Genomic DNA, 26,043 nt, shown 5'->3' with positions numbered 1-26,043 from the left:
CCACTTAAGCCCTTTGCATCAGGTCCTCTTTTTTTCCCCCATCCCTCCCCACTCTCCCCTCCCTCATGAGCCTTGATAATTTATAGATTATTATTTTGTCATATTTTGCCTTGTCCGGCGTCTCCCTTCACCCCCTTCTCTGTTGTCCATCCCCACAGGGAGGAGGTCACATATAGATCCCTGTAATCAGTTCCCCCTTTCCAACCCACTCACCCTCCACTCTCCCAGTATCGCCACTCACACCCCTGGTCCTGAAGGTATCATCCACCCTGGATTCCCTGTGTCTCCAACCCTCATATGCACCAGTGTACAACCTCTGCCCTATCGAGCCCTGCAAGGTAGAATTCGGATCATGGCAGTTGGGGGGAGGAAGCATCCAGGATCTGGGGGAAAGCTGTATTCCTCTTCGGTGCTACATCACACCCTGACTGACTCATCTCCTCCCCTTGTGGAACAAGAGGAGCTGGGGTCAGAAGGCAGAGGTAAGAAAAGGAGCCAGAAGCAGAGGCAAAAGCGAGCCAGGGCAGGAATGAAGGGAGGAGCCAGTGCTCACCAAGAGGCCAGCCAGATGTAGGGCTCCAGGCTCACATCCTTCAAACTGAAAGCTCCATTCACAAGGGGCTACTTCCAGAGCCTCGTCTCCAGATTTGAAGGAACTAGTCTTGGGACGTCAGATGTTTGCATCCAGCTGCCTCCCAGGTTTCTCCTGTCAAGCACCTAGCATGACCACTGTGATGGACATTGCTTGTGGAAGTGCTGGGGCCAGAGGTGAAGCAGAGTGGTCTATTGGCTGGGAAGCACTAGAACTGATGGCCATTTTAGGTTCTATCAGCTGGCTGATCTTGACCAAGTCCCACAAATACTTTGGGTTGCAGTTTGTTTGCGAGACTCCGGTACGTCTTGCAGTTCCCTGAGTCAGAATGGTCTCCACCACTCTGAGTGACAGCTGCTATGTAGCGACCCTGGTGGTGGAGTGGTTATGAACACAGCTGCTGACAGAAAGGTGGACTGCTCACAGGGCAAACAGAATGGCTATCCACTCCCATGAAGAGCACAGACTAGGATACTATATGGGGCAGTTCCTTCTACTGTGTCCTTCTAGGTCACTACATGTCAGAATTGACTGAATGAAACACAGCACTGATGAAATACCAAAACTCACTGCCCTGGAGTTGATTCCAACTCTCAGAAATCTTATATAGGGTTTCCAAGGCTGAAAGTCTATATCGGAGCAGACAGCATCAACTCTTTTCCTCAGCGAGGCTACTGACTTTGAACTGCCTCTCTTGGCTAAATCTTGTGGTTAGCAGGCCGATAACCAACTCGCAGCTCCACCAACAATATAAAACCAAAAGACCAAACCCATTGCTATGGAGTTGATTCTGACTCTTAGTGGCCCGATATGCCTAGGAGTCACTACACCATGTTGTTATTGTTAGGTGCTATTGAATTGGGTGTCCTTTTGTGTTCCTCATCATTGGAGGAAACAAAAAGAAGTCACACAGAGCGAGGTCAGGTGAGTTAGTTGCATGGGGCAAGAGAGGCATGCTGCTTTTTGCCAAAAACTGGCATACTGAGACGGCGCACCTACATGAATAGGTGCATTGTCATGGTGGCAAACCCAGTTCCCCTTCTGCTACGTATCAGGCCTTTTTGTTGCACACTGTCACGCATTCTTTTCAGAATCTCTAAATAGAAAGCTTGATTAATAGTCTGACCTAGTGGAACGATCTCTAAATGCACTATGAGTCGACATATTCATCCATTTGGGAAGTTGATAGATGTCCAGTATGAGGTTTGTCATCAACGGACATTTCAACATCTTTGAAAAGAGAAAATCACTGGTAAACTTGAGTGTTTTTGTTTGTTTTCCCCATAGCGCTGTCCTTGTAAGCTGTGTTCAACATCGTAGCAGTTTCTGTGACATTTTTCACAAGCAGGAAGCAAAAATTCAGATGCACACTGTTCTCTTAAATTGGCCATCACAAAAAACGAGGGTCGAGCAAAACTGCTTTTATGAAGAAATTCACTGCAACCAGAGAGAGAGAACCTTCCCAGGTGACGTCACTGGGTGCACTAACTCAGAGTGAGTTGTTTGATGCTGGCCTAGCAGGAAAAGTGTGTACCACAAAATATCTGCTCCTCCCAGAGCAATTCCATTTTTGGGGGGGGGTGTCTCACATACACCCCTCATATGTGAAACATAATCTCACCATCCTTACTTCTAAGAAGCACTGTGACTGTATTTCTTCCAAGACAGATGTATTTGTTCTCTTGGAAGCCCATGGTACTTCCAATGTTCTTTGCCAGTACCATACCCCAAAGGCACCAAATTCTTCTTTGTTCTTTCTTATTTAAAGTCCATCTGAGGCAACTGAAAATATAATGGGTTGGGTTCACACATCTTAGTCCTTCAAGTGATATCTTTGGTTTCAAAACTTTAAAGAGGTCTTGCATAATCCTGTGCGTTGAAAACCCCCAAAGCTCCACAACAGGAGTACTTACAGCGATAGAGGAATACGGAAGAGTGGCAGGATACAAGATCAACAAACAGAAGTTGGTAGGTTTGCTGTGCACATCGGACAGGACCATGGTAGAGGAGATCAAGAAGGAAGCACCCTTCACAGTAGCTAAGAACAAACTGAAATACCTAGGAATATATTTAACAAAAGAATCTAAAGACCTATACAAGGAAAACTACAAGATCCTACTACAGGAAACCAAAAACGACCTCCACAAATGGAAGAACATCCCCTGCTCGTGGATTGAAAGGCTCAACATAGTAAAGATGTCAATCTAAACCAAAGCACCTTACAAGTTCAATCCTATTCTGATTCAAATACCAACAACCTTCTTCAAAGAATTGGAAAAACTGATCACCAATTTCATAAGGAGAGGGAAGAAGCCCAGAATTAGCAGAGAACTCCTTAAGAAGAAGGACAAAGTCGGAGGACTAGCCTTACCTGATTTTAATGCCTACTACACAGTTAAAGTGGTCAAAACAGTGTGTTACTGACACAACGACAGACAGTCAGACCAGTGGAGAAGAATAGAAATCCCAGGAATAAAACCATCAGCATACAGAAACTGATCTTCAACAAGGGTCCCAAAACCATCAAGTGGGAAGCAGATGCCCTTTTTAACAAGTGGTGCTGGAAACAATGTATATCCACATGTGGAAAAATGACACAAGATGTTTACCTCACCCCATGCACAAAAATAAGGTGGATCACATACCTAAAAGTTAAACCCCAAACCATCAGGACCATCAAGGAGGGAATCGGGACTAACCTCAGAGCACTGGCCCAGGGAGCACATAGGCTTCACTGCAACAGGGAAGGGGACACACACAGGTGAACTGGAAATCGACAAATGGGATTTAATAAGAATAAAACACCTGTGCACCTCGAAAGACTTCACCAAGAGGGTGACAAGACAACCCACAGACTGGGAGAAGATTTTTAGTAATGACACATTGGACAAAGGGCTCACTACTAAAATCTACAACACCCTCATGGCCTGCAAAAAGAGGAAAACAGTTATCCCCCTAAAGAAGTGGGCAAAAGAACTGAAAAGAACTTTCACAAGGGAGGAGACCCATATGGCCAATAAGCATACGAGAAAGTGTTCCTGGTCATTAGCCATAAGAGAAATGCAAATCAAAACAATCATGAGACACCACCTAACACCCCCGAGGCTAGCCCAAATCAGCAAATCAGAGAGCAAGTATTGGAGGGGCTGCGGTGAAGTAGGAACCCTCTTCCACTGCTGGTGATCGTGTAGATTTGTACAGCCACTGTGGAAAGCAATCTGGCGATACTTAAAGAAAAATGGAAATTGATCAACCTTATGACTCAGTCATCCCTCTACTAGGCATATACCCGGTGGAAGCAACAAATAAAACACGACCAGTTATCTGCACTCCAATGTTTATTGCGGTACAATTCACAATCGCAAAGACTTGGAAACAGCTAAGTTTCCATCGATAGATGAGTGGATTAGTAAACTCTGGCACATACCCACAATTGGAGTACTATGCAGCACTGAAAAGCACGGACAATCACATGAAACACGTAATTTCATGGGAAGAGTTGGAAGGAATCATGTTAAGCGAGGTAAGATAATCTCAAAAAGACAATTATAACATGAGTTCCCTGAGGTAAGTACAATCAGCATGGTAGGAGAGAAGAATAAACATCTATCTCACAATAAATGGGTGGCGCATAGGTAGTCGGGGGTGGAGGGATAGGGAGGTCAGACAACACACAGGGAGGTACATGTGAGTCCAGCATAAAGAAGGAGAAAGAGGGAAGGAAGAAGGAGAGTGAGGGTGGGGAGAAACTGAGATGACGACATGGGGGGAACAGGGCACTAACCGACCCAGGAGGAGAGTATTGGTTGTGTCCCCACAGAAGTTGAACGTGCATACAGACCCCACCATGACGTGCCAAACCAGGAGGGCAACGTAACACGTGGAGGAATCCATAAAAAGACTGGACTACATGGCTGGCCCCACCCAGATCCAGCCTGACCCCCACTATGGAAGTGTATGCCACAGAGAAGGACAATAGACCCTCTGGTTAGAGAAAGGAACCAACCTACCATACCCAGCCGAAAGTGGAAGCAAATGAAGGGTGAGGAAGGGAGTAGAGCACACCCTGGCCCAACAAGCTGAAAGGACAATAGCCCCCTTCAGAGCAGCCAATGCACAGAAAGGACCATATAGCCAGCCCCACTACAAGATGCGACCCACAGCTCTACACGGGACAACACTGGAGACACAGTGTATGATGTGTGACTGAGCTGACCCCATCACACCGAGGCAAAACACTAAGGTCGTGCAATAGAAGAACAAGGGGGGCAGAACAAGGAAGTCCTGAGGGAGGATCAAAAATAGACTTTGGGGTCAGGGCATGGTACCCCATCAGACCCAACCGGAAAACACTCCTAAAGGTCAACAAATAGACCTTGAACTAGTGACAGGCTTTTCTTTCTTTTTTTTACTTTTAGATTTTGTATGTCAATGGCTTTTTGTTGTTGTTGCTGTCATTGCTTTGTTTTTCTGGGTCACTGTATTTGGCGCTATTGAGTTTTTATGGGCATATTATTATCTCTGCAGGTCTAGCTAGATCAGACAGACTGGATAAACAATGTGGAGAAGAAAACAATGGGACCAATGGTTCTGGGGGGATATCGGAGAGGGGGAGATTGGGGAAAGGAAGTGGTGTTAACCAACCTAGGGACAAGGGAACAAAACTAGTGGCAAGGAGGGGGTGGGAAGACTGGTAGGGAGGGATCAAGGGCAATGTAACCGAGAGGAATTAATGAATCCCAAATGAAGGCTAAGCATGATAGTGGGACAAGAGGAAAGTAAAAAGAAATAGAGCAAAGAAGTAGGAGGCAAAGGGCATACATAGAGACCTAAATACAGGCATGTACTTATGTAAGTATATTTATATATGATAATGGGGGAATAGCCCTATGTGCATATATTGTACAGGTTTAGTATTAAGGTTGCAGATGGACATTGGGCCTCCACTCAAGTACTCCCTCAATGCAAGAACACTTTGCTGCACTGAACGGACATTCCATGATACCCACCTTCCCGACAATCGCTGAAGACAAATGGGTGCATAAGAAAATGTGGTGAAGAAGGCTGATGGTGCCCAGCTATCAAAAGATATAGTACCTGGGGTCTTAAAGGCTTGAAGGTAAACAAGCGGCCATCTAACTGAGAAGCAACAAAGCCCACATGGAAGAAGCACACCAGCCGGTGTGATCACGAGGTGTTAAAGGGATCAGGTAGCAGTCACCAAAGAACAAAAAATCACTATTATGTGCTCACCTTCCCAATACAAACACTGTAGATAAATGTATTCATAAGCAAGTGTAGTGAAGAAGGCTGATGATGCCCAACTACCGAGAGATACAGCACCTGGGGTCTTAAAGGCTTGAAGGTAAACAAGCAGCCCACTAACCCAGAAGCAACAAAGCCCACATGGAAGAAGCTTACCAGCCTGTGTGATCACAAGGTGTCAATAGGATTAGGTACCAGGCAACAACGAACAAAAAATCATATCATGAATGAGAGGGAATATGGGGTGGGGACCCAAGGCCCATCTGTAGAAAAGTGAACATCACCTTACAGAAGGGTCGCGGGGAGGAGAGAAGCCAGTCAGGGTGCAATTTAGCAATGATAAAACACACAACTTTCCTCTAGTTCTTAAATGCTTTCTTCCCCCCACCCTGCCCCACTATCATGATCCCAATTCTAACTTATAAACCTGGCTAGATCAGAGAATGATGTACACTGGTGCAGATAGTCACTGGAAAAACAGGGAATCCAGGACAGATGAACCCCTCAGGACCAGTGGTGAGAGTGGTGATACCAGGAGTGTGGAGGGAAGGTGGGGTAGAAAGGGGGAACTGATTGCAAGGATCTACATATAACCTCTTCTGTTGGAGGATGGACAACAGTAAAGTGGGTGAAGGGAGATGCTGGGCAGTGTAAGATATGATAAAATAATAATAATTTATAAATTATCAAGGGTTCATGAGGGAGGGGAAAGCAGGGAGGGAGGGTAAAAAAGGAGGAGCTGATTCCAAGGACCCAAGTGGAAAGCAAATGTTTTGAGAATGATGGGGGCAACAAATGTACAAATGTGTTTGACGCAATGGATGTATGTATGGATTGCGATAAGAGTCATATGAGGTATTTAGCTCTTTGATGTCTGATAACTGGTCCCTTCTGCACCTTGTGGTCAGACAGGCTCGTTTGCTTCTTCCTTGTGGGCTTTGATGCTTCTCGGCTAGATGGCCCCTTTTATTTTCAAGCTTTTAAGACCCTAGATGCTTGTCTTTTGATAGCTGGGCACCATTAGCTTTCTTTAACACATTTGCTTCTGTACTCGTTTGTCTTCAGTGGTTGTGTCAGGAAGGTGAGCACCCACTGCTATGGTTTTTAGCTCTTTGATGTTTGTCAACTGGTCTCTTCTACACCCCATGTTCAGCCAAGCTGGTATGCTTCTTCCATGTGGGCTTTGATGCTTCTCAGCTAGATGGCCACTTGTTTATCTTCAAGTCTTTAAGACCCCAGACGCTATATCTTTTGGTAGCCGGGCACTGTCAGCTTTCTTCACCGCATTTGCTTATGCACATATTTTTCTTCAGCAATCATGTTGGGAACGTGTGCATAAGCAAATGTGGTGAAGAAAAAAGATGGTTCCCAGCTATCAAAAGATATAGCATCTGAGGTCTTAAAGGCTCAAAGATAAACAAGTGGCCATATAGCTCAGAAGCAACAAAGCCCACATAGAAGAAATACACCAGCTTGTGTGACCACGAGCTGTCGAAGGGATCAGGTATTAAGCATCAAGGAACATAAAATCGTATCATTGAAAATGTAGGTGAGTTCAGAGTGGAGACTCAAAGCCCAATGGTAGCCAGCCGGACACACCTTGCTGAGGGGTTGTGGGGAGGAGATGAACCAGGCAGGGTGCAGGGCAGCAACGATGAAACATATAACTTTCCTCTAACTCTTGAAGGCTTCCTCCCTCTTCCCCTCACCCCCCCCCCACTATCATGATCCCAATACTACCTTGCAAATCTGGCTAGACCAGAGGATGTACATTGGTACAGATAGCAACTGGAAACACAGGGAATCCAGGACAGATGACTCCTCCAGAAGCAGTGATGAGAGTGGTGATGCCTGGAGGGTGGAGAGAATGTGGGGTAGAAAGGGGGAACCGATTACAAGAATCTACGTATAGCCTCCTCCCTCGGGGAGGGGCAGCAGAGAAGAGGGCAGGGGGAGACGTCAGACAGTGTAATATATGACAAAATAATAATAATATATGAATGATGAAGGGTTTATGGGAGAGTGGGGAGGGAGGGGGAAATAAGCAGCAGATATTAAGGGCTCAAGTAGAAGGCAAATGTTTTGAGAATGATGATGGCAACAAATGGATATATGTTCTTGACACAATGGATGGGTGTATGGATTGTGATAAGAATTGTACAAGCCCCCAATAAAATTATTTTTTAAAAGCTGTGTGAGGCCCCAATAAAATGATTTAAATATAAATAAATATAAAGCGGTCTTGTACAGTAGATGTACCTAATGGGTTGTTCGATCTCTTGTCCGCTGCTTCCATGAGCACCGATTGTGGATCCAAGCAAGATGAAATCCCTGACAACTTCAATCTTTCTTTGTTCATCATGATTTTGTCTAATGGTCCATTTTTCTGTTGATGTTAATGCTTCTATTAAGCTGTTAAGCTGTAAGCTATAATCCATATTGAAGGCTGAGTTCCTTGTGCCTTCATCAAGAAGTGCTTCAACAAGCCAGGTAGTATCATCTGCATATCACAGGTGGTTAATACACCTTCCTCCAATTGTGTTAGACAGGGTTCTCTAGAGAAACAAAACCAGAATGCGAATAATTATATATATATATATTTATACAGATAGATAACATAAGAAATACAGTTAATTAAATTATAAAGCAGTACAAATGCCTCAATGAAACTCACTCCTGTGAGACAGTTGTGAGACACTGGCAGTCCTTCAAGTCTTGAGGGCCACCAGGTAGTCCTCTGTGAGCAATTCAGGCTATCCAGGCACAGGCAGCAAACAGCAAGGTAGGTCACCAACAGTCAGCCAGATGACAGGGTCCCACAGTGCCAAGCAAGAGATGTAAATTCCAATGATGTGGTGAAGCAGGTCTTGAAGGAACCTCAAATTACAGTGACATAGTCCACGGGTTAGGTGTCCCACAGGTAGTGTAGCTTGAAAATTGAGGCACAGAACAAGAAAGGCAGCTGCATACTGGTCCAATGATCAAAGAGCAAGAGACAAGAAAGGCGAGGCTCTCTGAGCCATTTATCTCTCCGCCCTTCAATTAATCCCACATGTGTTTATTGACTAGGTTGGCACAATAAACTAACTACCTCACCAATCCTGACACTGCTTTCTTCTTTACCATTACTCAACTCATTTCCATTAAGTCATTTCTGACTCATAGTGACCTTATAGAACATGGCAGCACTGCCCCTGCGGGTTTCCGAGACTCCCTCCTCTTTCTCCTGAGGAGCAGCTAGTGGTTTCAAACTTTACAGTTTGCAGCCCAACACGTACCCTCTGCACCAGGACTCCTCACCGCAGTGCACTAAGGAACATCACCCCCAAGCCCGTAGTCACTAAGGTGTTTCAAAGCAATCCTGGGTCTCTAGAAGAGCAGTTCTCAGTCCTGACTGCATCTTGATCCCAGGGAACATCAAATATTGAATTCTGGGACAACTTCCAGATATTCAAATGATACCCCTGAGCTGCGGGGTTTTAAAAATGCTCCCAGGGTAATTCACCCAGGTCTGTGAAACCCCACTGCGTGTGAAAAGGCAGGTGCCCTCCATGTGCTCAGCCGGCTTCCACAGACGCTCTCCCTCGCTGCCCCCCACAGACCAAACCAACGCCAATCAGTTGCTACCAAGTCCACTCCAACTCATGGCGACCTCATGCGTGTTGGAGTGAAGCTGCCTCACAGGGTTTTTGGTGGATACTTTTTTTTCTAAGGTGGGTTTGAACCACCAACCTTTTTGTTAGTAATCAAGGGCATTAACGGTGCCGGCCAGGATCCTCCACTGGGCCTTTCTCTTTCTCAGCCTCAGCTCCCAGATTTAGAAATGTGTGGTTGGTGCTCTGTTCAGGGACTTTGCTGTGCATGTCTTCCTCTTACACCCTCAGCTTTTTGTCAGAGCTTTAGAGCTTGGGATCCCTTTATTTTCCCCTCATTTCCCAGAGTTCACTTTGGGAAAGGATGCTGGGAAGCTCATGCTCACTGGGAAGTGGGAGGCAGGCTGCAGAATCCTCTTCCTCCTCTGTGAGAGCAGAATAGCTGGGCTTCCTGATGTGGCTCACTGATGGAGAAACATGCTGTAGCATCTTCCTGCAGCCGTGTGCACGGGGGTAATCTCCAGCATGGTGCTTCCCGTCCTTCCTGCATCTGCCCTGCCATCCAGCCTTTTGCCAATGTGCCCATTCCACCGTCCCACCCACAAAGCTACCCTGTATCTAAACCCTTCTCTGGCTTCTCTCAGCACCAGTTTACCTGGACCATGGGTTCCCATCATCTTTCCTCCTACATCCAGGACCCAAATTATGATTCAGACCTTGTAGCATGAGACTGGGTCTTTTTGTACCTCAACAGAGTTGGTATTTTAGAGCTGTGTTACCATTGTGTTTCATTGTTCTCTTACACTATCATCGTTCCTGGAGATTGCACATATTATTTCTATAATCAAGATACACTTAAAAAAAAGGACTAAGAGGGCAGACTTTGTTCTTGATTGCAATCAAACATGATGAAAATGATTTCCCAGCCCCTGGAAACCAGCTGGGAGGGCTCCCCTGGACTACTCATTTTTGCCAGGTTCACAGTACAGCCGTGCTGTGAAGTGGCCTGTGCGCCTGGCTTCTCCGTTTGGCTGTCATTGCAGAGAAGGGGAAGGACAACGGAAAGTTCCAGGGAATGGATACTGCCTTTCAAACTTTACAAGAGGAATGCAAAAGGTAGGTTTTACGGGTCTGTTCCACAGAGGAAAAAACTAAGGCTCAGAGAAGAAAACAGGCTCACAGCACAAACACAGTCCATGGCGGAAGTGGGATATGGCTACAATTCCTCCCCTCCGCCGAACCCTCTGAAATGAGCCCAGTTTTTAGCATGAAGTCCACGCTCCTTTGCTGGGTCCTGACAGGCCCCCAGACAACCGGCATGCCCACCTCTGCTCACAACACTCAGCCACGTTTCTAGCCCTCAAGCGTCTGCACGAGCTCTTTCCACTACCTGGAAGCCCTGGTTTCCTTCCTGTCTTGCTCTCTGCTCCCAGTGAGTCATTCCGCTGACAGCTGATCTATCACTTGCTAAAGACCTCCTGGTTTCCTGTCCCCACTGCCTGGGCTGGGCTCTGAGCACATCTACCTAGTTCTGGACTCGGGAAACATTCTGGTGTCATGATATTTTAGCTAGCTGGGGCTAGATATGGGTATCATAGTCTATGTTCTGCTCCACCTCCCTCTCCCACCTCTTAGCCAGGTGCATTCCCACAGAAAGGCATGTGGAAAGCATGAGTTCATCCCTGTTTTTGTCCGATGCCCAACAGGGATGCTGTAGCTGGGCAGACCACAGCCTTCTGGTGGCTTCCTCCACTGCTTCTAATTTCTGGAGAAATCCCAGGGCCTGTGTTCATCACCTTGCGCCCCCTGCTGTCACCGCCAGGGAACGCCAAGCTCCGGCGCCCTTGATCATGCAGGCAATGCTGCGCCCTGGCGTCCTCTCTCCACACAGCGACTCTGTCCTGGCCTGGAGCTCAGGACCCTGGGTGGTCCTTACTACCTCTCTAGCTACCAGGTAGGGAGCTGGATGATTGGCTTAGGACCCCAGGTTATGAGTAGGGGAGCTGGGCTTTGGCCAGGGTTGCCTGCCTTAGGTCTGACCCAGAATCACTGTCCCCTGTCCCTTCTGGGGTGGACCACCTGTGGTATCACCTACAACATCACAAGCAGCACTGAATTGAGCTTTACAAAACAAACAATGATGGCGTCCAGAGAATCCGAGAAACAGGAAACGGTAAAGAAAGTAAAGGTTTAAAACAGTGCTTTCTACTCCCATAAACAGCTGTCATCTCAGAAACTCACAGGGGCAGCTAGTTCTACCCTGCCCTGCCAGGTTGCCATGAGTCTGCAGTGACTTGATGGCAGTGAGTCTGGGTCGTTTGGTTTATAAACCCAGAGACCCCGATTGCTAACTGTGTAGTCTGGGTGGACTAGAGAAACAAATTCATAGATACTCATGTGTGTATACAAAAGAACTTAATATACAAGAGCAATGGAATATTGAGAAAACATCCCAGCTCAGTCCAGATCAAGTCCATAAGTCCGATATTAGCCCATAGTCCTCTTCAGACTCACGGAGCACATGTAATGACACCAAATGCAAGAAGATCAAGGCCAATGAGTGGAAAGTCTTGTGGATCCAGTGGCAGTAGAAGCCTCTCAGCCCTGGTGTGGGTCTCCACGTGAACCCCTCCAGCTCCAAGGCTCCAGCTGCATCAGCACAACTCCAGCAGGCTCATCCTCAGTTGTCTCTCAGGGAGTGAGCGTGTATCTCGCCTCCAGTGAGCTATTTCTCTCCTTGGCGCCTCCAAATGAAGTCATCAAGCTGCACCTGATTGACAGGCTAAATTCTACCCCCTCACTTTTAAGTCTCAAAATGACACCAGATTATGTAACTGCTATACTAACCACAATGGTGTATATCCCTCTAATGCGCGTTTTGTGCGTATCCATTCTGTGTCACCAGGAAATTGGAATTGTAACATATGCCAGCTTTTAAAATAACACTTACTATGCTCTAAGTTCAGAAGCAGGAGAGAAGCTGGAAAATCAGGAAAGCGTAGAGACCTATGTAAACTCTGCCGCCATCAAGCCAAGGAACCCTGGTGGCGTCGTGGGTTGTAAAGTGGGCTTTGAACCACCAGATCGGCCTTTGAAACCCACCAGGTGCTCCGCGGGAGGTGATCGAGGCTTTCTCTTGCAGGAGAGTCACACGCTCACACAGCCTACAGGTTGGACACTGCTCGGCGGCGCTGCGTTGGGTCTGGTAATCTCACCATCGGAGAGAGCCTTTCTTTCCAGGCTAGCTTACATCTGTGACAATCCACTGCTACTTACTTATAGGCACAACTATTTTCAAAACTCTAGATCAGAAAATTTTAAATAGGCTAAGGGAAAACTGAATCTTATATTTTGGATGAAGCTAGGTGGTGTGCAGTAAACGTTGGCTCGTGGTAGCCTCGTGTGTGTCAGCGCAGAACTGGGCTCTGTAGGGTTTTCATGGACAGATGTGTCTGTGGTCTGAAGTAGATTGCCAGGCCATTTCTCTGAGATACTTCTATCTAGGTCAGCGGTTTTCAACCTGAGGGTCACGACCTCTTTGGGGGTTGAGCAACCCTTTCACAGGGGTCTCCCAATTCATAACAGTAGCAAAATTACAATTATAAAGTAGCAACAAGAGTAAACTTATGGTTGGGGGTCACCACAACATGAGTAGGAGCTATATGAAGGGGTCTCAGATTAGGAAGGTGGAGAACCACAGATCTAGGTGGACTCATACCGCTAACCTTTCTGTTATTAGGTGAGTGTGTGAACCATTTATACCGCCCAGAGTCTTGCTAACACTCAATGAGTCCTCATGATGACCCAATGTCTTAGTTATGTAGTGCTGCTATAACTAACAAACAAACAAACAAACAAACAAAAACACCTCCCCAATAAGCAATGCCATGATAAACAGAAAAAAGATGGACGTTAACAAGGATGTCACGTTTGCGTTGGGAACCACAATCACAAGAAATCAAAAACGTACTGCGGTGTACAAGTCTATTGTTAAAAGCAAAAATGTCACTGAAGGATATGGTGCCCCTGAGCCAAGCCACGGTTTTCTCGGTGACCTCTTATGCATGGGAAGCTGGGCCAGGTCTGAGGAGTGCAGGAGAATGGATGCCTAAGGGGGCAGTGTTGCCTAAGGACACACACCACGTGAAGCTGCCTCGGGAGAAGCAACGGTGGTGAGACTTTGCTCATATGTGGACATGTTGTCAGGAAGGACTAGTCCCTGGAGGACATCCTGCTTGGAAAACTGGAGTGCTGACAAAAACAGGAAGACACTCAGTGTGGATTGACACAGTGGTTGAAACAATGGGCTCCGGCGTCGGCATGATTGTGAAGATGACACAGGACTAGGTGGTGTTTGGTTCTGTTTCAGAGTCCCTCACGGTGAGGCAGAACCAATATTTTTCCTGCTAGGCGAGCTTCGAGTAACTCGCTGTGACTTCATGCACCCAGTGTTGTTGCCCGGGAAGGTTTTCTCTGGTCACAGTGAATTTTTTCATGAAAGTGGTTTCACTGAAACCTCATTATTCGGGATGGCCAATTTAAGAGAATAGCATGCAACTGTAAAATGTTGTTTCCTGCTTGGGAAAAAGGCTGCCACTGACAAGGACAGTGCTATGGGGAAAGCTTGAGTGTACAGTGGTTTTCCTTCCAAAACAGGTGACATGTCGATGATGACACACCTCGCTCTGGACATCCATCGGCTTTCTGAACAAAGATGTCCACTCGTAGTGCATTGGAGTTTGCTCCAGCAGGTCAGATTGTTAGTCCAGCTCTCTATTGAGAGGTTCTGAAAAGAATGTGAAACAGTGTGCAACAAAAAAGGCCTGATTTGTGGCTAATGAGGGACTGGTTTTGCCACCAGGACAACGCCCCGCTCAAGCAGCCGTCTCAGTGCGCCAGTTTTGGGCAAAAAGCAGCACGCCTCTCTTGCCCCACGCACCCAACTCACCTGACCTCGCTCTGTGTGACTTCTTTCTGTTTCCTCCAAAGAGGGAAATGAAAGGACGGCAATCTGACAATGGGGAAGAGGTGAAGGAAAAAGGGAGGGAGGTGCTGTCAGCCATCCAAACGGATGAGTTCTAAAAAAATGTTTCCAAGGGTGGAATCTCAGATCCGACAACTGCATTAAGGGTAGCGGAGAGAACTTTGCAGGTGATAAGGTTGTTTTGTAAAATACATACATATATACATAGCTTTGAAACAAAAATTCCTTTTGGCGGGGAGGTACCCCAGTGAGTGGTAGTCGCGTGGTAGCTGCCCTCACTGATCAGAAGATGAGGACTTGGTGAAAACACTTTGGAGTTGGACAGACTAGAAGTGAAGTTGTGGTTTCAATACCACAGAACACAAGACATGTTTGTTCCCTTCTCAGTCTCAAATTCTGGTATCTCTGTCAAAGTGGGGATAGTATGGCTTCCTCATGTGGGCAGAGAAGCCGTGGTGACAATGTGGCTAAGGCATGGGGCTGCTAACCACAACGTCACTGGTTCAAACTCACTAGTCAATTCTTAGGAGAAAGATGAGGCTGTCTATTACCATAAAGATGAATACTCTCAGAAACACTGTGTACAGGGTCACTATAAGTCAGAATTAACTTGTGGGCAATGGGTTTTTGGGGGGTGGGAGGTGAGGTGGCTCAGGAGTAGAGTTCTTGCCTTCTGTTCAGGAGAGCCCGTGGTTGTGCTTTATGGGTGTGCCACCATGATCGGACCTGGCTTAGATGTCACAACACATGCTGTCGAACAGTCAGATCCCTTCAGTGGCTCACAGAGTGATTGTAGCAAAAGATGCCAACACAAGAGCAAATTGCTCAGTCCTTTATTACAGCTATCAGGCAGGCATCCCCCAAATCTTGGGCACATTTAGACTTTCTCAGTCAACCCTGGCAAATGCTGTTTCTGTATTGGAGTCTGCTAACAACATCTAATCAAATGGGCCCCGCTTCTCTGTAAGTCTCTGGGGTCTGAAGCAGAACCTCTTATCTCCCTTGTGTTCCTGGGAACTGTTTCTGGAACAAAGCTTATGGGGGAGGGGGACTATAAGCCTCTTGGGGGATCTCAGTGCTCAGGAAGGTGGGAGACTGGTCACCCGAGCTAGAAATATATTTCTGGCAAAAGGCATAAAACGAAAGTACCATTTCAGTAGGAATGACTGAAGGGATCCAAGGGATTAAGTCTGCATGGGAGATACCATTCACTGTAATGTGCATACAGGGTGAGCCCTTAAAAGCACAAGAGGGAACTCAATTTCATTCTGAGTTTATTTAACATTTCATCCAGTTGAAATCAAGTAACACATTGGCTCCAATACTGGCCAGACACTGTGCAAATACTGAAATAAACACTGCCAGTCAGTAAGCACTTACAAGCATAATTCTTTTTATCATGTTAATAGAAATATCGATATTCATATTCATCTTTACACATTTGCTGCATCCCATGTGGGTTCCCCACCCCACCTGAAAGCTATTTCGAGATCAGCAAAGATTGCCAATCATGATTCATTTGTTGTTCTTCTTTTTAAAAAATTATAGCCATGATTAAACTATACGATTACTATTTCTATATAAAAGCACTGAGGATCTGAAACATCAATAAACAATTCTGACAGAGACACACCTCCTTCCAGCATCCTTTTTCTAACTCGGCTGCGGCCCGCTCTCCCTTGTCTGTGTATGGGCTTAGGGGTGCAGCAGTCTTCCCACAGAGATGGCGACTGTTTTAAAATGCAGTATCGACTGGACCGGGGCAAGGATTCTGCGATCCGCTGGGGCTGGTGGGGCAGGCCAACGCTGGAGGGCTCGGAATGCTGCCTTTCGCTGGAAGCCCCTGGAGGTGCAGGGTGGAGCTGTGTGGAATTGCAGACTCAGGCCAGTGTTTAAAGAGACGCCTCCATGACAATGCACCTGCATGGCCAGCCTGCGCCAGCCTGCGATGGGGAAGGGATTTTGTTTCAAATGGTTTGAGACAGACACTCTGAAGGAGGACACTCAGGGGGCATCCAGGAAGGCTCAACCCCCTCCAAGCTTCAGATCACGAATCCTCTCAGGGCGAAGGAAAACACAGACAGGAGGCACGCTCTATTCTTTTTGAATGAGTAGATCCACTCAGACCTCTTTGTCTGGCGACTGTCAAAGCAACATTGATTTCTTTTTTTTTCCCACGTGAAAACAGTTCTGAATTTCATTGATCAACCCGGACTAAAAGCATCACTTTGCCCAGTCACTCTGCACACGGGCAAACTTGAAGCACAGTCTCTGTTTGGTTACATAGAGTAGTATACCAGGAAACAGCCCAGAGGTTGGAAGCAGCCGACTGCAAACTCATGGGCCCTTCCCACAGGGGGGAATGCATTGTGCAACATTCAAGTCAAATTCATTTGGCCGCTGATTCATCATCACACGATGGCTGGCTGTATCTCTCTGAAAAGTCACAGAAATCTATGAAGATGATAAGAGAAGTCGGGGAGAGCTGAGAGCAGGAGCCAGGCTAGATTCAACCAGGTTCAGCCCACGCATCCCGCAGTGGTGTTGGGCGTGACTTCAAAGTTTGATATTTGCACATTTCAGTCCCTTGATGGTGGCTGGAAGCAGATAATGCAGTGGACAGGCAAGAACTCCAAAGGAAAGGCCCACATCGCCACAGGAATCTAAAGCAGAACGCACGTGACTGACTGTCCTTTGAAGAAATCCACCAACAACCCGGAAGCAGTGAGTTGCCTTATCACCGTCATCTTTGACTCTGACTTCAGGAGGTTTAGCAAGCAGCCTTTTGCCACACGGTCAAAAACACTCACCATCTAGCCGGGACCTGTCCACTGCCCTCCCCGAAAGCTAACTACTTCTTAATATTGAAGGGTCCTTGTTGCCATTAGGCCTTGGAACTTCTAGTTCTCCCTACACTGCTTCTGAGAGCACCTTGAATTAAACAATGGGACTGGAATGGAAATTCAATATTTGAAAGTCCCTTTTCACTGATTGAGAACACACACTGACTATCTGCTCTATTCACAGCCCCGGGTGTGGGCTGGGACATCGTCTTGGAGAACCAGTGATGATCACAGCTAGGAGGAGGGGATTCGGATCAATGACACGATTCAACTGGAGGGGTCCAACAGGGGGCGGGCACCTGGCTGCACCAGGTGCTGGTCTCTAAGTAGCAGCTGTCCTCGGAAGGCTAGCCTGAATCTTGGGATTGTTTTGGTACTTGGGAGAACACAGATCCAACAAGGTTTTCCGAGTGGCCTTCGCTGCTCCAGGCGCGGGGCGGGCAGGATGAGCCTCGGAGACCCGGCCCCTGCTTCACAGTCCCTTGTTGAAGAACACGCGCTGCAGCTCAGGGCGGGCCTCTTGGATCTTGGCTTGAAGGTCAGCCTCCAAACTTGTCACAGACATGGAACTGGTGTGAGGGAGGAAAGACAAGAGTTTGTACATGGTCAGAGGGGGGATCCAGAGTTAGAGGAACAGGGAGAAGGGACCCCAAGGTTGGGGGTCAGGCAATAGCGTCCACTTCCAGTGGCTGGAAACGGAGGCGCTTATCCTTTCAGAAAATGAACCGCTGTTAAGAATTGAAGGTGTGCACTGTAGGGACCCAATATCAAGGTGCCTTTTTCTTTCTCATGTTGTGGAAAAGGTTAAAAACCATGCAGGGCATTAAAGGCCACAAAGTGAGTGAAGCTCGGATGCCACTGGGTTGGGCAAAGCAATCTGTGGTAACGGCATTTCCCAAGGAAAGTCAAACAAGCACTGCCCACGGAGTTGAAAGGACATGTACCTTCAAAAAGAGCCCTGGTGTTGTAGTGGGTAATGCATTGGGCTACTAACCACAAGGTCAGCAGTTCAAGGCTACCAGCCCCTCCTCGGGAGAAAGATGAGGCATTCCACCCCTGTAAATAGTTAGTCTCAGAAACCCACAGGGGCAATTTTGCTTGAGCACCAATGAAAAGGTTCCTGTCTTTATTAATGCCATGGGGTCACATGTCCTTGAAGATGACATGCTTTTCCATTTGGGAAACGGAGAATCCCCTCGTCTACCTCCTGTTTAAAAATGAAGCTTATTAGTCTGTTTTCTTTTCATTGATCTGTTTGAGTGCTTGTTTTTCTCAGATTCTTTCTTTTTCTTGCTCGCTAGTTGCAGAGCATAGAATTAGTCATACTCCTTAGTTCCTTGTACACTTCAATAAAATCCATTCTGACCCTTCCGTATTTTATTATAATTTAAAGTCCTTTAAAATTTATTTTATTTACTTGTGTGACAGAGTGAACATTCATGAATCTACTGCCCTAATCATACCAATAAATTATATCTTTTTTCCAGGTTTTTTCTATTTCATAATTTAGTGGTGGTGCAATGGGTTAAGCATTGGAGTGCTAACCACAAGGTTAGCGGTTCAGAGCCACCAGCTGTTCTCCATGAGAAAGATGAGGTTGTCTGTTCCCATAAAGCTTTTTGTTTTTTCTTGCTCCCATGAAGATTTATAGTCTCAGTAACTCTATGTAGGGTGATTATGAGTCAGAACTGACTCAACAGTGGTACATTTGGAGTGGGGGTTGTGTGTGTGTGGGGGGTGGTGGTGGTGGTGTTTGATGCCTTCAATGAAATTGATAACAGTAACAATGTGTTTCAGTATACACATATAATATTTATAAAATATTAAAATGCTATAAACATGAACATAAACCTTTTATAAACAATAAGAAGTACAGGGGGGTGAATTATTCATAATCCCAACAATGTGTGATACCAAGAACAAAAGAAAGAAAAACGCAAAGCCACCAAACCAGCTGTTGGGAAGTTTGTGTTGACGCAGGATGACCCTTTCCTGTGGGCCTCAGGAGACCTGCATGCCATCGGCTTTGGACTTTTCTGGAAATAGATCTCCATGTCTTTCTTCCGAGGCCTAGGTGGACTTACACCTCAAACTTTTCAATGCACCGCTGATGGATTAGCAACATGTACCCCAATCTTCACCGAGGCACTTAAAAAGTGTGTCTGAATCACTGTAGAAGAGTAACAGTGGAAGCTTATTTTTATTGAAAGTACACATTTTCCACATAAGAGAATAAAGGAAAAATGTTTAGAATCCTCTCTTCCGAGAATGTTGACAATTTGCTATGGTAATATAGTTGTGGTGCAGGTAATGTGTATAATGGAAAACATCAGAATTTAAATCAACATGACAAGATGTGAAATAAATAAAAGAAAAAAAATGATTCTAGAAAATAAAAGACCACATCACTAACAGTAAGTAACCCTGGTGGTGCAAAGGGTTAAGTGCCAGGCCACTCACAGCAAGGCCTGCAGTTCCAGCCCAGCAGGGAGACGGGGACAAAGCACCTCTTCTGCAGTCTGTTTGCTCTCTGCCGGGCAGCCCTCCCCAGGCAGCCCTGTGGAATTGCTTGCTTCTGCTCCTAGCTGTTCCTGCCTGCTGGCTCATCGGACCAACTGCAGACAACCCCGTGAATGTACTCCCCTTCCGTAGAAAAGGCTCCCAGGCAGGGAGGTTGGGGTTCTGTCTCGGGATAAGAATCCGCTGAGCCATGTGTCCACACAATAAAGTCCTTCCTTTTGCTATAACCAGCTGTTCTACGGGAGAATGATGAGGCCCCACAGATTGACAGCCTTGGAAGCCCCAGGGAACAGTTCCCCTAGGTCCGTGGAATCGATTCTCCGGCAGCAGTGGGTAGCTCACAGGCGCTCTTTTCCACGTTTTGGGACTTTGAGCGATTCTGAAATGGGGACAATGATGTTGCTGTGTCTGATAATGATGGTGTTATGATGGACTGATCATCCACTGGGGCAAGCAGGATGGATTTTAACCCTGATAAAAAAAACCCGGAGCCTGAGGCATAACTGGAATTGGACGCCTGGTCTGTTTTTCTCCATTCTAAAATCATGCTGTGTGTAACAGCCAAGCTACGCTACCTCTTCGTCTTCTTGGGCGATGCATTTATTTTTTCTGTTGACCTCCAAGTGTCTATATAGTAATTCTGGTTCCTTTCTAAAGGCCAGGTCTAATTTTGGATTTAAAGAGATTCCCACCTCACTAGGGGATGGGGGCTTTTCTCTTTTCATATTCTAGGGAAGTTTGTTCAAAACAGAAGTAATCTGTTTGACATTTGGATAAAACCCATCTGTAAAACCATCTGGCTCGTGTGTTTTCTCGGTGGGAGAAAGTTGAAATACTCCGAATCCTGCAACTTCTCTAACAGCCATAACCCTAAGTAGATTCTCTACTGTCTCAATGTCGCGAACATTCTTCTAGGATTCGGTCCTTTCACCTGTTTTCAGACCAACGGGTGAAAAAAAATGGTTCCGATGATATAGTCTCTTCACCTCTGCTGACTCTAGAATGCCTTGTTTTTCATTCAGAATGTGATATATTTGTGCCTTCTTTCTTTCTTGTACAACTGAGCTCATCAGACAAGTGTCTACTTTGTCGCTACTTTTGACTGTGCTGAGCTCCTATCTTCTCTTACTGCATTGCATTGTTTACTTATTTTTGCTCTTATCTTCCTCTCTCCCTCGTTTTTTGCTTCCCCCATGCTCCGGGGGTTTATCATTTTGCTGTCATTGTTGGAACTCAGGTTGGGCACGGATGTCGGCACCATTCCTCCCTTTTATGGCAAACATTTAACGCTACAAATGTGTCTCTTGAAGCAACACTACAGCTGCTTCCCAGACGTTCTGCTCAGGAGTGTTCACTTCATCACTCCTTTGTAGCGGTGGAGCCTGCCTGCCATGGATGCTGCAGAGCAGAGGACAGCAGGGCACTGTGGCAACACACAACATGTGGATGACGATTGACTTTGGTGCTAAAACAAGAGTGCCAGAAAGTCAGATATACCGTATATACTCGTGGATAAGCCGAGGCTTTCAGCACATTTTTAATGCATTTTTTGCTGGTAAAATTAGGTGCCTTGGCTGATATTCGGGTCGGCTTATACTCGAGTATATATGGTAGTATGCCACTCTTTCCTAAAAAGTTTTCAAAAATCAAGACAAAACATGTTAGGCATATAAACATACAAAAAGGGAGGTTTAAAATTTGTTGGGGGGAAATTCCATTATCCGTTCATTCCATCATTCCATGAACTTTTTGAAGCCCTGTTGTATATGAGATGCAAAAAGAAAAAAGAAAAACAAACATGCAAAAACCATGATAAACCTAAGATTTAGAACCCCAGTTAAATATACAAAGGAGGATGCGTGGAGATAGCGACGAGTAGCCTGCAAATAAAATACAACCCCAACTTACCACCATCAAGTCAATTCAAACTGAAACCAAGTCAAGTCTGTGACTAGAAGTATTTTCAGAAAGAAAGAGAAAAGTTCTTTGGGAGCAGATGGCTTCATCTTTCTCCCAAGGAGTAGCTGATGGCTTTGCACAGTCAGCCTTGTGGCTAGCAGCCCAGTGCCTCACCCACAGACCACCAAGAACAAAGTAACTTATTGGTATGACTTGGGCAGTGGATTCATGGATGGTCCCTCTGTCATTCAAATAAGCAAAACCAATTTTAGAAGATTATAAATTATAAATTTTACCACAAAAACTGCATTTAAAAGGTTCTGAAAATTTTGGCTTATATACGGGTATACAGAGTATAATAAAATAAAGCAGAGTCAGGATTATATTTTATTAGAGTATGTCATAAACCGAGGGATACGGTTAGTTTCATTCAGTGAAACTAAGGAGAAAGGAAAACGAAAGAATCAGAGAAAAACAGAAAGAAATCACTCAAAGAGAGAAAAATGGAAGGAAAAGGAACTCATAAGCTTTGTTTTCAAACAAGAGAAAGACAAGGGCATTCTTGGTTTCCCAAATGGAACACCATGTTATCTTCATGGACATGTGACCTAGCGGCATTAATAGTGACAGAAAACTTTTCATTTCTATACCCAGAGTTAAAATAAACTCCTCTCCAAAAGAGTCCTAAAAAGAGGGAAATATTTTTCTCCAATAAATTCGAAGTCTGAGTGGTAAGCTAATATGTGGATTTTTCAGAAGTGAAGTATAGTTCATTAAATAGTATTACACCAATAATTTTTCAAATTGGTCATTATATTATGGTTAGAAGATGTTTCAAGAGCATACATAAGTTGTCTATACAGTTATTGTCTACATTTCAAGAGCCTAAATTTGTAAAACAAAACAAGACAAATCTAAGCTCTTTCAAAACAATCACAGCTGAATTTGTTACGAATTTACATTGTATCAGACACTCTTTTCAGCATTTCAGACACTATGCTGGGCTTCAAAAAGTTCAACGAACAACAGAATGAAAAGATGAAATTTTCCAGGGGGAAAAGGAAAAATCGAAAAAGAAAAGAAATGGTTAGTGGGGGCACAGGGCACTAACCCACCCAAGGGAAGGGTATTGTTAATACTCCACAGGGAAAGAGGGACCAGACTTCAACCCAGTGCCCCAAGTTGTGAATGCAACATGCTGGCATGGAGTGGGGGAATCAGTGGAGAGGTCTGAGAGGTCGGCCTCAATCCCAGCTACATGGACAGCTGCCCTTCCCCCCAGAAGAATTTATTTCAGAGGACAGCACTGAATCTGCAGCTCAGGGAGAGGGACATGTCCGATCAGAGCACATGGGAGCAAATGAAGGGGAAGGAAGAGAGAGTGGAGCACATCCTGGCCTACCAAGCCTTGACAAGAAGATTCCCGTTCAGAACAGCCAATCCACAGAGAAGACAATATGGCCGGCCGCACTATGAGACATGACATCCCTCACTGACCCATAGCCCTACAGGGGACAACACTGGAGACACAGTTTGGGAATTCTCCAATTTGATCCCACCACACAAAGGCAAAACACTAAGGGCATGGAACAGAACAGCAAGGGGAACAGAGCAATGAAGTCCTCAGGGAATACCAAAAATAGACTTTGGGGCCAGGGCTTGGCACCCCATCAGACTCGACTGGAAAACACTCCTAAAGGCCAACAAACAGTCCTTGAACTAACTATAAGCTTTTCTTACTTTTTGTTGTGTTTTTTTTTTCTTTGGCTTGTTGGTGGTGGTGTTTTGTTTTCTTTTGTTGCTTGGTTTTGCTCTGTCTTGTTTTTGTACATGTTATTATCTCTGCAGGTCTATCTAAATAAGATAGGCTGGATAAACAATCTGGAGGAGAAAACAATGGGACTGACAATTCGGGGGGTGGGTGGGGGTGTGACATGGGAGAGGGGGAAAGGAAGTGATTTTAATAAACCCAGGGACAAGGGAACAACAAGTGATCCAAATCGGTGGTGAGGAGCGTATAGGAGGCCTGGCAGGGCATGACCAAGGGTAATGAAACAAGCAAGAGGAATTACTGAAACCCAAATGAAGACTGAACATGATAGTGGGACAAGAGGAAAGTCAAAGGAAATAGAGGAAAGAGTTAGGAGGCAAAGGGCATTTATAGAGATCTAAATACAGGCATGTACATATGTAAATATATTTATATATGAGTATGTGGAAATAGATCTATGTACATATATTTATAGGTTTAGTATTAAGGTAACAGATGGACATTGGGCCTACACTCAAGTACTCTCTCAATGCAAGAATACTTCCTTCTATTAAACTGGCATTCCATGATGCTCACCTTCCCGACAGGATCACTGAAGATAAAGGGCGTGCATAAGCAAATGTGGTGGAGAAAGCTGATGGTTTGCGGCTTTCAAAATATATAGCATCTGAGGTCTTAAAGGCTTGAAGGTAAACAAGCAGCCATCTAGCTCAGAAGCAACAAAGCCCACATGGAAGAAGGACACCAGCCTGTGTGATCACGAGGTGTTGAAGGGATCAAGTAACAGGTATCATCAGAACAAAAAATCATATCATTGTGAGTGAGGGGGAGTGTGGAGTGGAGATCCGAAGCCCATCTGTAGGCAACTGGACATCCCCTTACAGAAGGGTCTCGAGGGAGGAGAGGAGTCAGTCAGGATGCAATGTAGCAACGATGAAATATACAGCTTTCCTCTAGTTCCTAAATGCTTCCCCCTAACACCCCCCCCCGCCACCACCACTATCATGATCCCAATTCTACCTTATAAAATCTGGCTAGACCAGAAGATGTACACTGGTACAGATAGGAACTGGAAGCACAGGGAATCCAGGGCAGCTGATCCCTTCAGGACCAGTGGTGAGAGTGGCAATACTGGAAGTGTGGAGGGAGGTTGGGTTACAAAGGGGGAACCGATTACAAGGATCTACATATAACCTCCTCCCTTGGGGGTGGACAACAGAAAAGTGGGTGAAGGGAGACATCAGACAGTGTAAGTTATGACAAAATAATAAATGATAAATTATCAAGGGTTCATGAGGGAGGGGAGCGTGGGGAGGGAGGGGGGAAAATGAGGAGCTGATGCCAGGGACTTAAGTGGAGAGCAAATGTTTTGAGAATGATGAGGACAATGAATGTACAAATGCGCTTTACACGACTGATGCGTGTATAGATTGTGATAAGAGTTGTGTTATCCCTAATAAAATGCTTTAAAAAGAAAGAAAACCCACCAAAAAAGAAAAATAAAATTTCCCCTGAATATTTTAAAGCCTCCCCACCCCCACCCCATATTTCTAACCTCCAGAGGGCAAGGTGAGGTGCTTTGCTCTGGAGTTTGCGCCTCACATGCTAAGAAACAAGCTTTTCTTGGGCTAATAAGACTTGGATATCTGGAATCTATATAATGATTTCTCGGCTTTCCAGATGGGCTTCGAGAACAGGTGATGAAGGATCCTTTCCCTGAAATTCCAATTCGCTTGGGAGCCAGCCTAGTTGCCCTTCAGTTGACTGGGACACAGCTGACCAGTCAAGTGTGTCAGGTACCCAGAACTCAGTAGGGTTTCCATCACGTGAGCTCTGGGAAGCAAATTCCCAGGCCTCTTTTCGAAGGTGTTTCTGGGTGGATCAGAACCTCCAACTTTTTGGTAAGCAGCCAAGCCAGAGTCATTGATACTGCCTGTACATCCCTGGTGTCGTTTCTTAACTAACTTGATTTCATGGCCACCGGCACACTTGACTATAGCTGTCCTCATGGCCTTATTCATTTGACTGGAGGCCTTTATCATGCAAGCGACCAGGTGCTTGGCTCCGACCCCAAAGTGGGCCCGCGAGCCACCACCAGGCCCAAATGCAGCTTGGAAGAGAGGATTCGTGATACCATTTAAAAATAACCCATTGCCACTGCACCAATTCCAACTGCCAGGAGCTCTGCAGGACAGAATTCCACTGTCATAGGGTTCCCAAGACTTTCTTTGCAAAGACAGGCTGCCGCGTTTTACTCTTGCAAAGTGGCTGATGGCTTTGAACCGCTAACTCTTCAGCTAGTGATCAAGTGCTTAACCACTGTGCCACCAGGGCTCCTCGAACCCTCCAGGGACTACTTCTTCATAAACAAAAGCCCACTGCCATAGGAGGCCTGGTGACACAGTGACTATGCATTGGGCTGCAGTTTGAAAACACCAGGCGCTCTGAGGGAGAGAGACAGGGCTTTGTCCTCCCGTCAAGAGTTCGTCTCCGAAACACAGGGCAGTTCTGCTCTGTCCTACAGGCTTCCTAGGAGTCGACTTCAACACCATGGGTTTGCTGTAGACTGATTTGCC

At 45.8% G+C, this 26,043-nt stretch overlaps 1 protein-coding gene across 2 annotated transcripts in view; it reads right to left on the bottom strand.

Annotated features, from left to right (window-relative positions):
- Window positions 1-15,693: 15,693 nt before the first annotated feature.
- The window catches only part of SFXN1 (sideroflexin 1), a 67,422-nt gene continuing 57,072 nt past the window's right edge, over window positions 15,694-26,043 (bottom strand). For both annotated transcript variants that reach the window (XM_075541976.1, XM_075541975.1), the window contains exon 11: window positions 15,694-17,846. In XM_075541976.1, coding sequence (XP_075398091.1) covers window positions 17,750-17,846 — 97 coding nt within the window. In that variant the 3' untranslated portion in view covers window positions 15,694-17,749. The remainder of the gene's footprint in view (window positions 17,847-26,043) is intronic.

This window comes from Tenrec ecaudatus, chromosome 2 (genome assembly GCF_050624435.1).
Source record: "Tenrec ecaudatus isolate mTenEca1 chromosome 2, mTenEca1.hap1, whole genome shotgun sequence".
Taxonomy (NCBI): domain Eukaryota; kingdom Metazoa; phylum Chordata; class Mammalia; order Afrosoricida; family Tenrecidae; genus Tenrec; species Tenrec ecaudatus.
The sequence above is the reverse complement of the archived record's forward strand: the minus strand, read 5'-3'. Positions and strand labels throughout refer to the sequence as shown.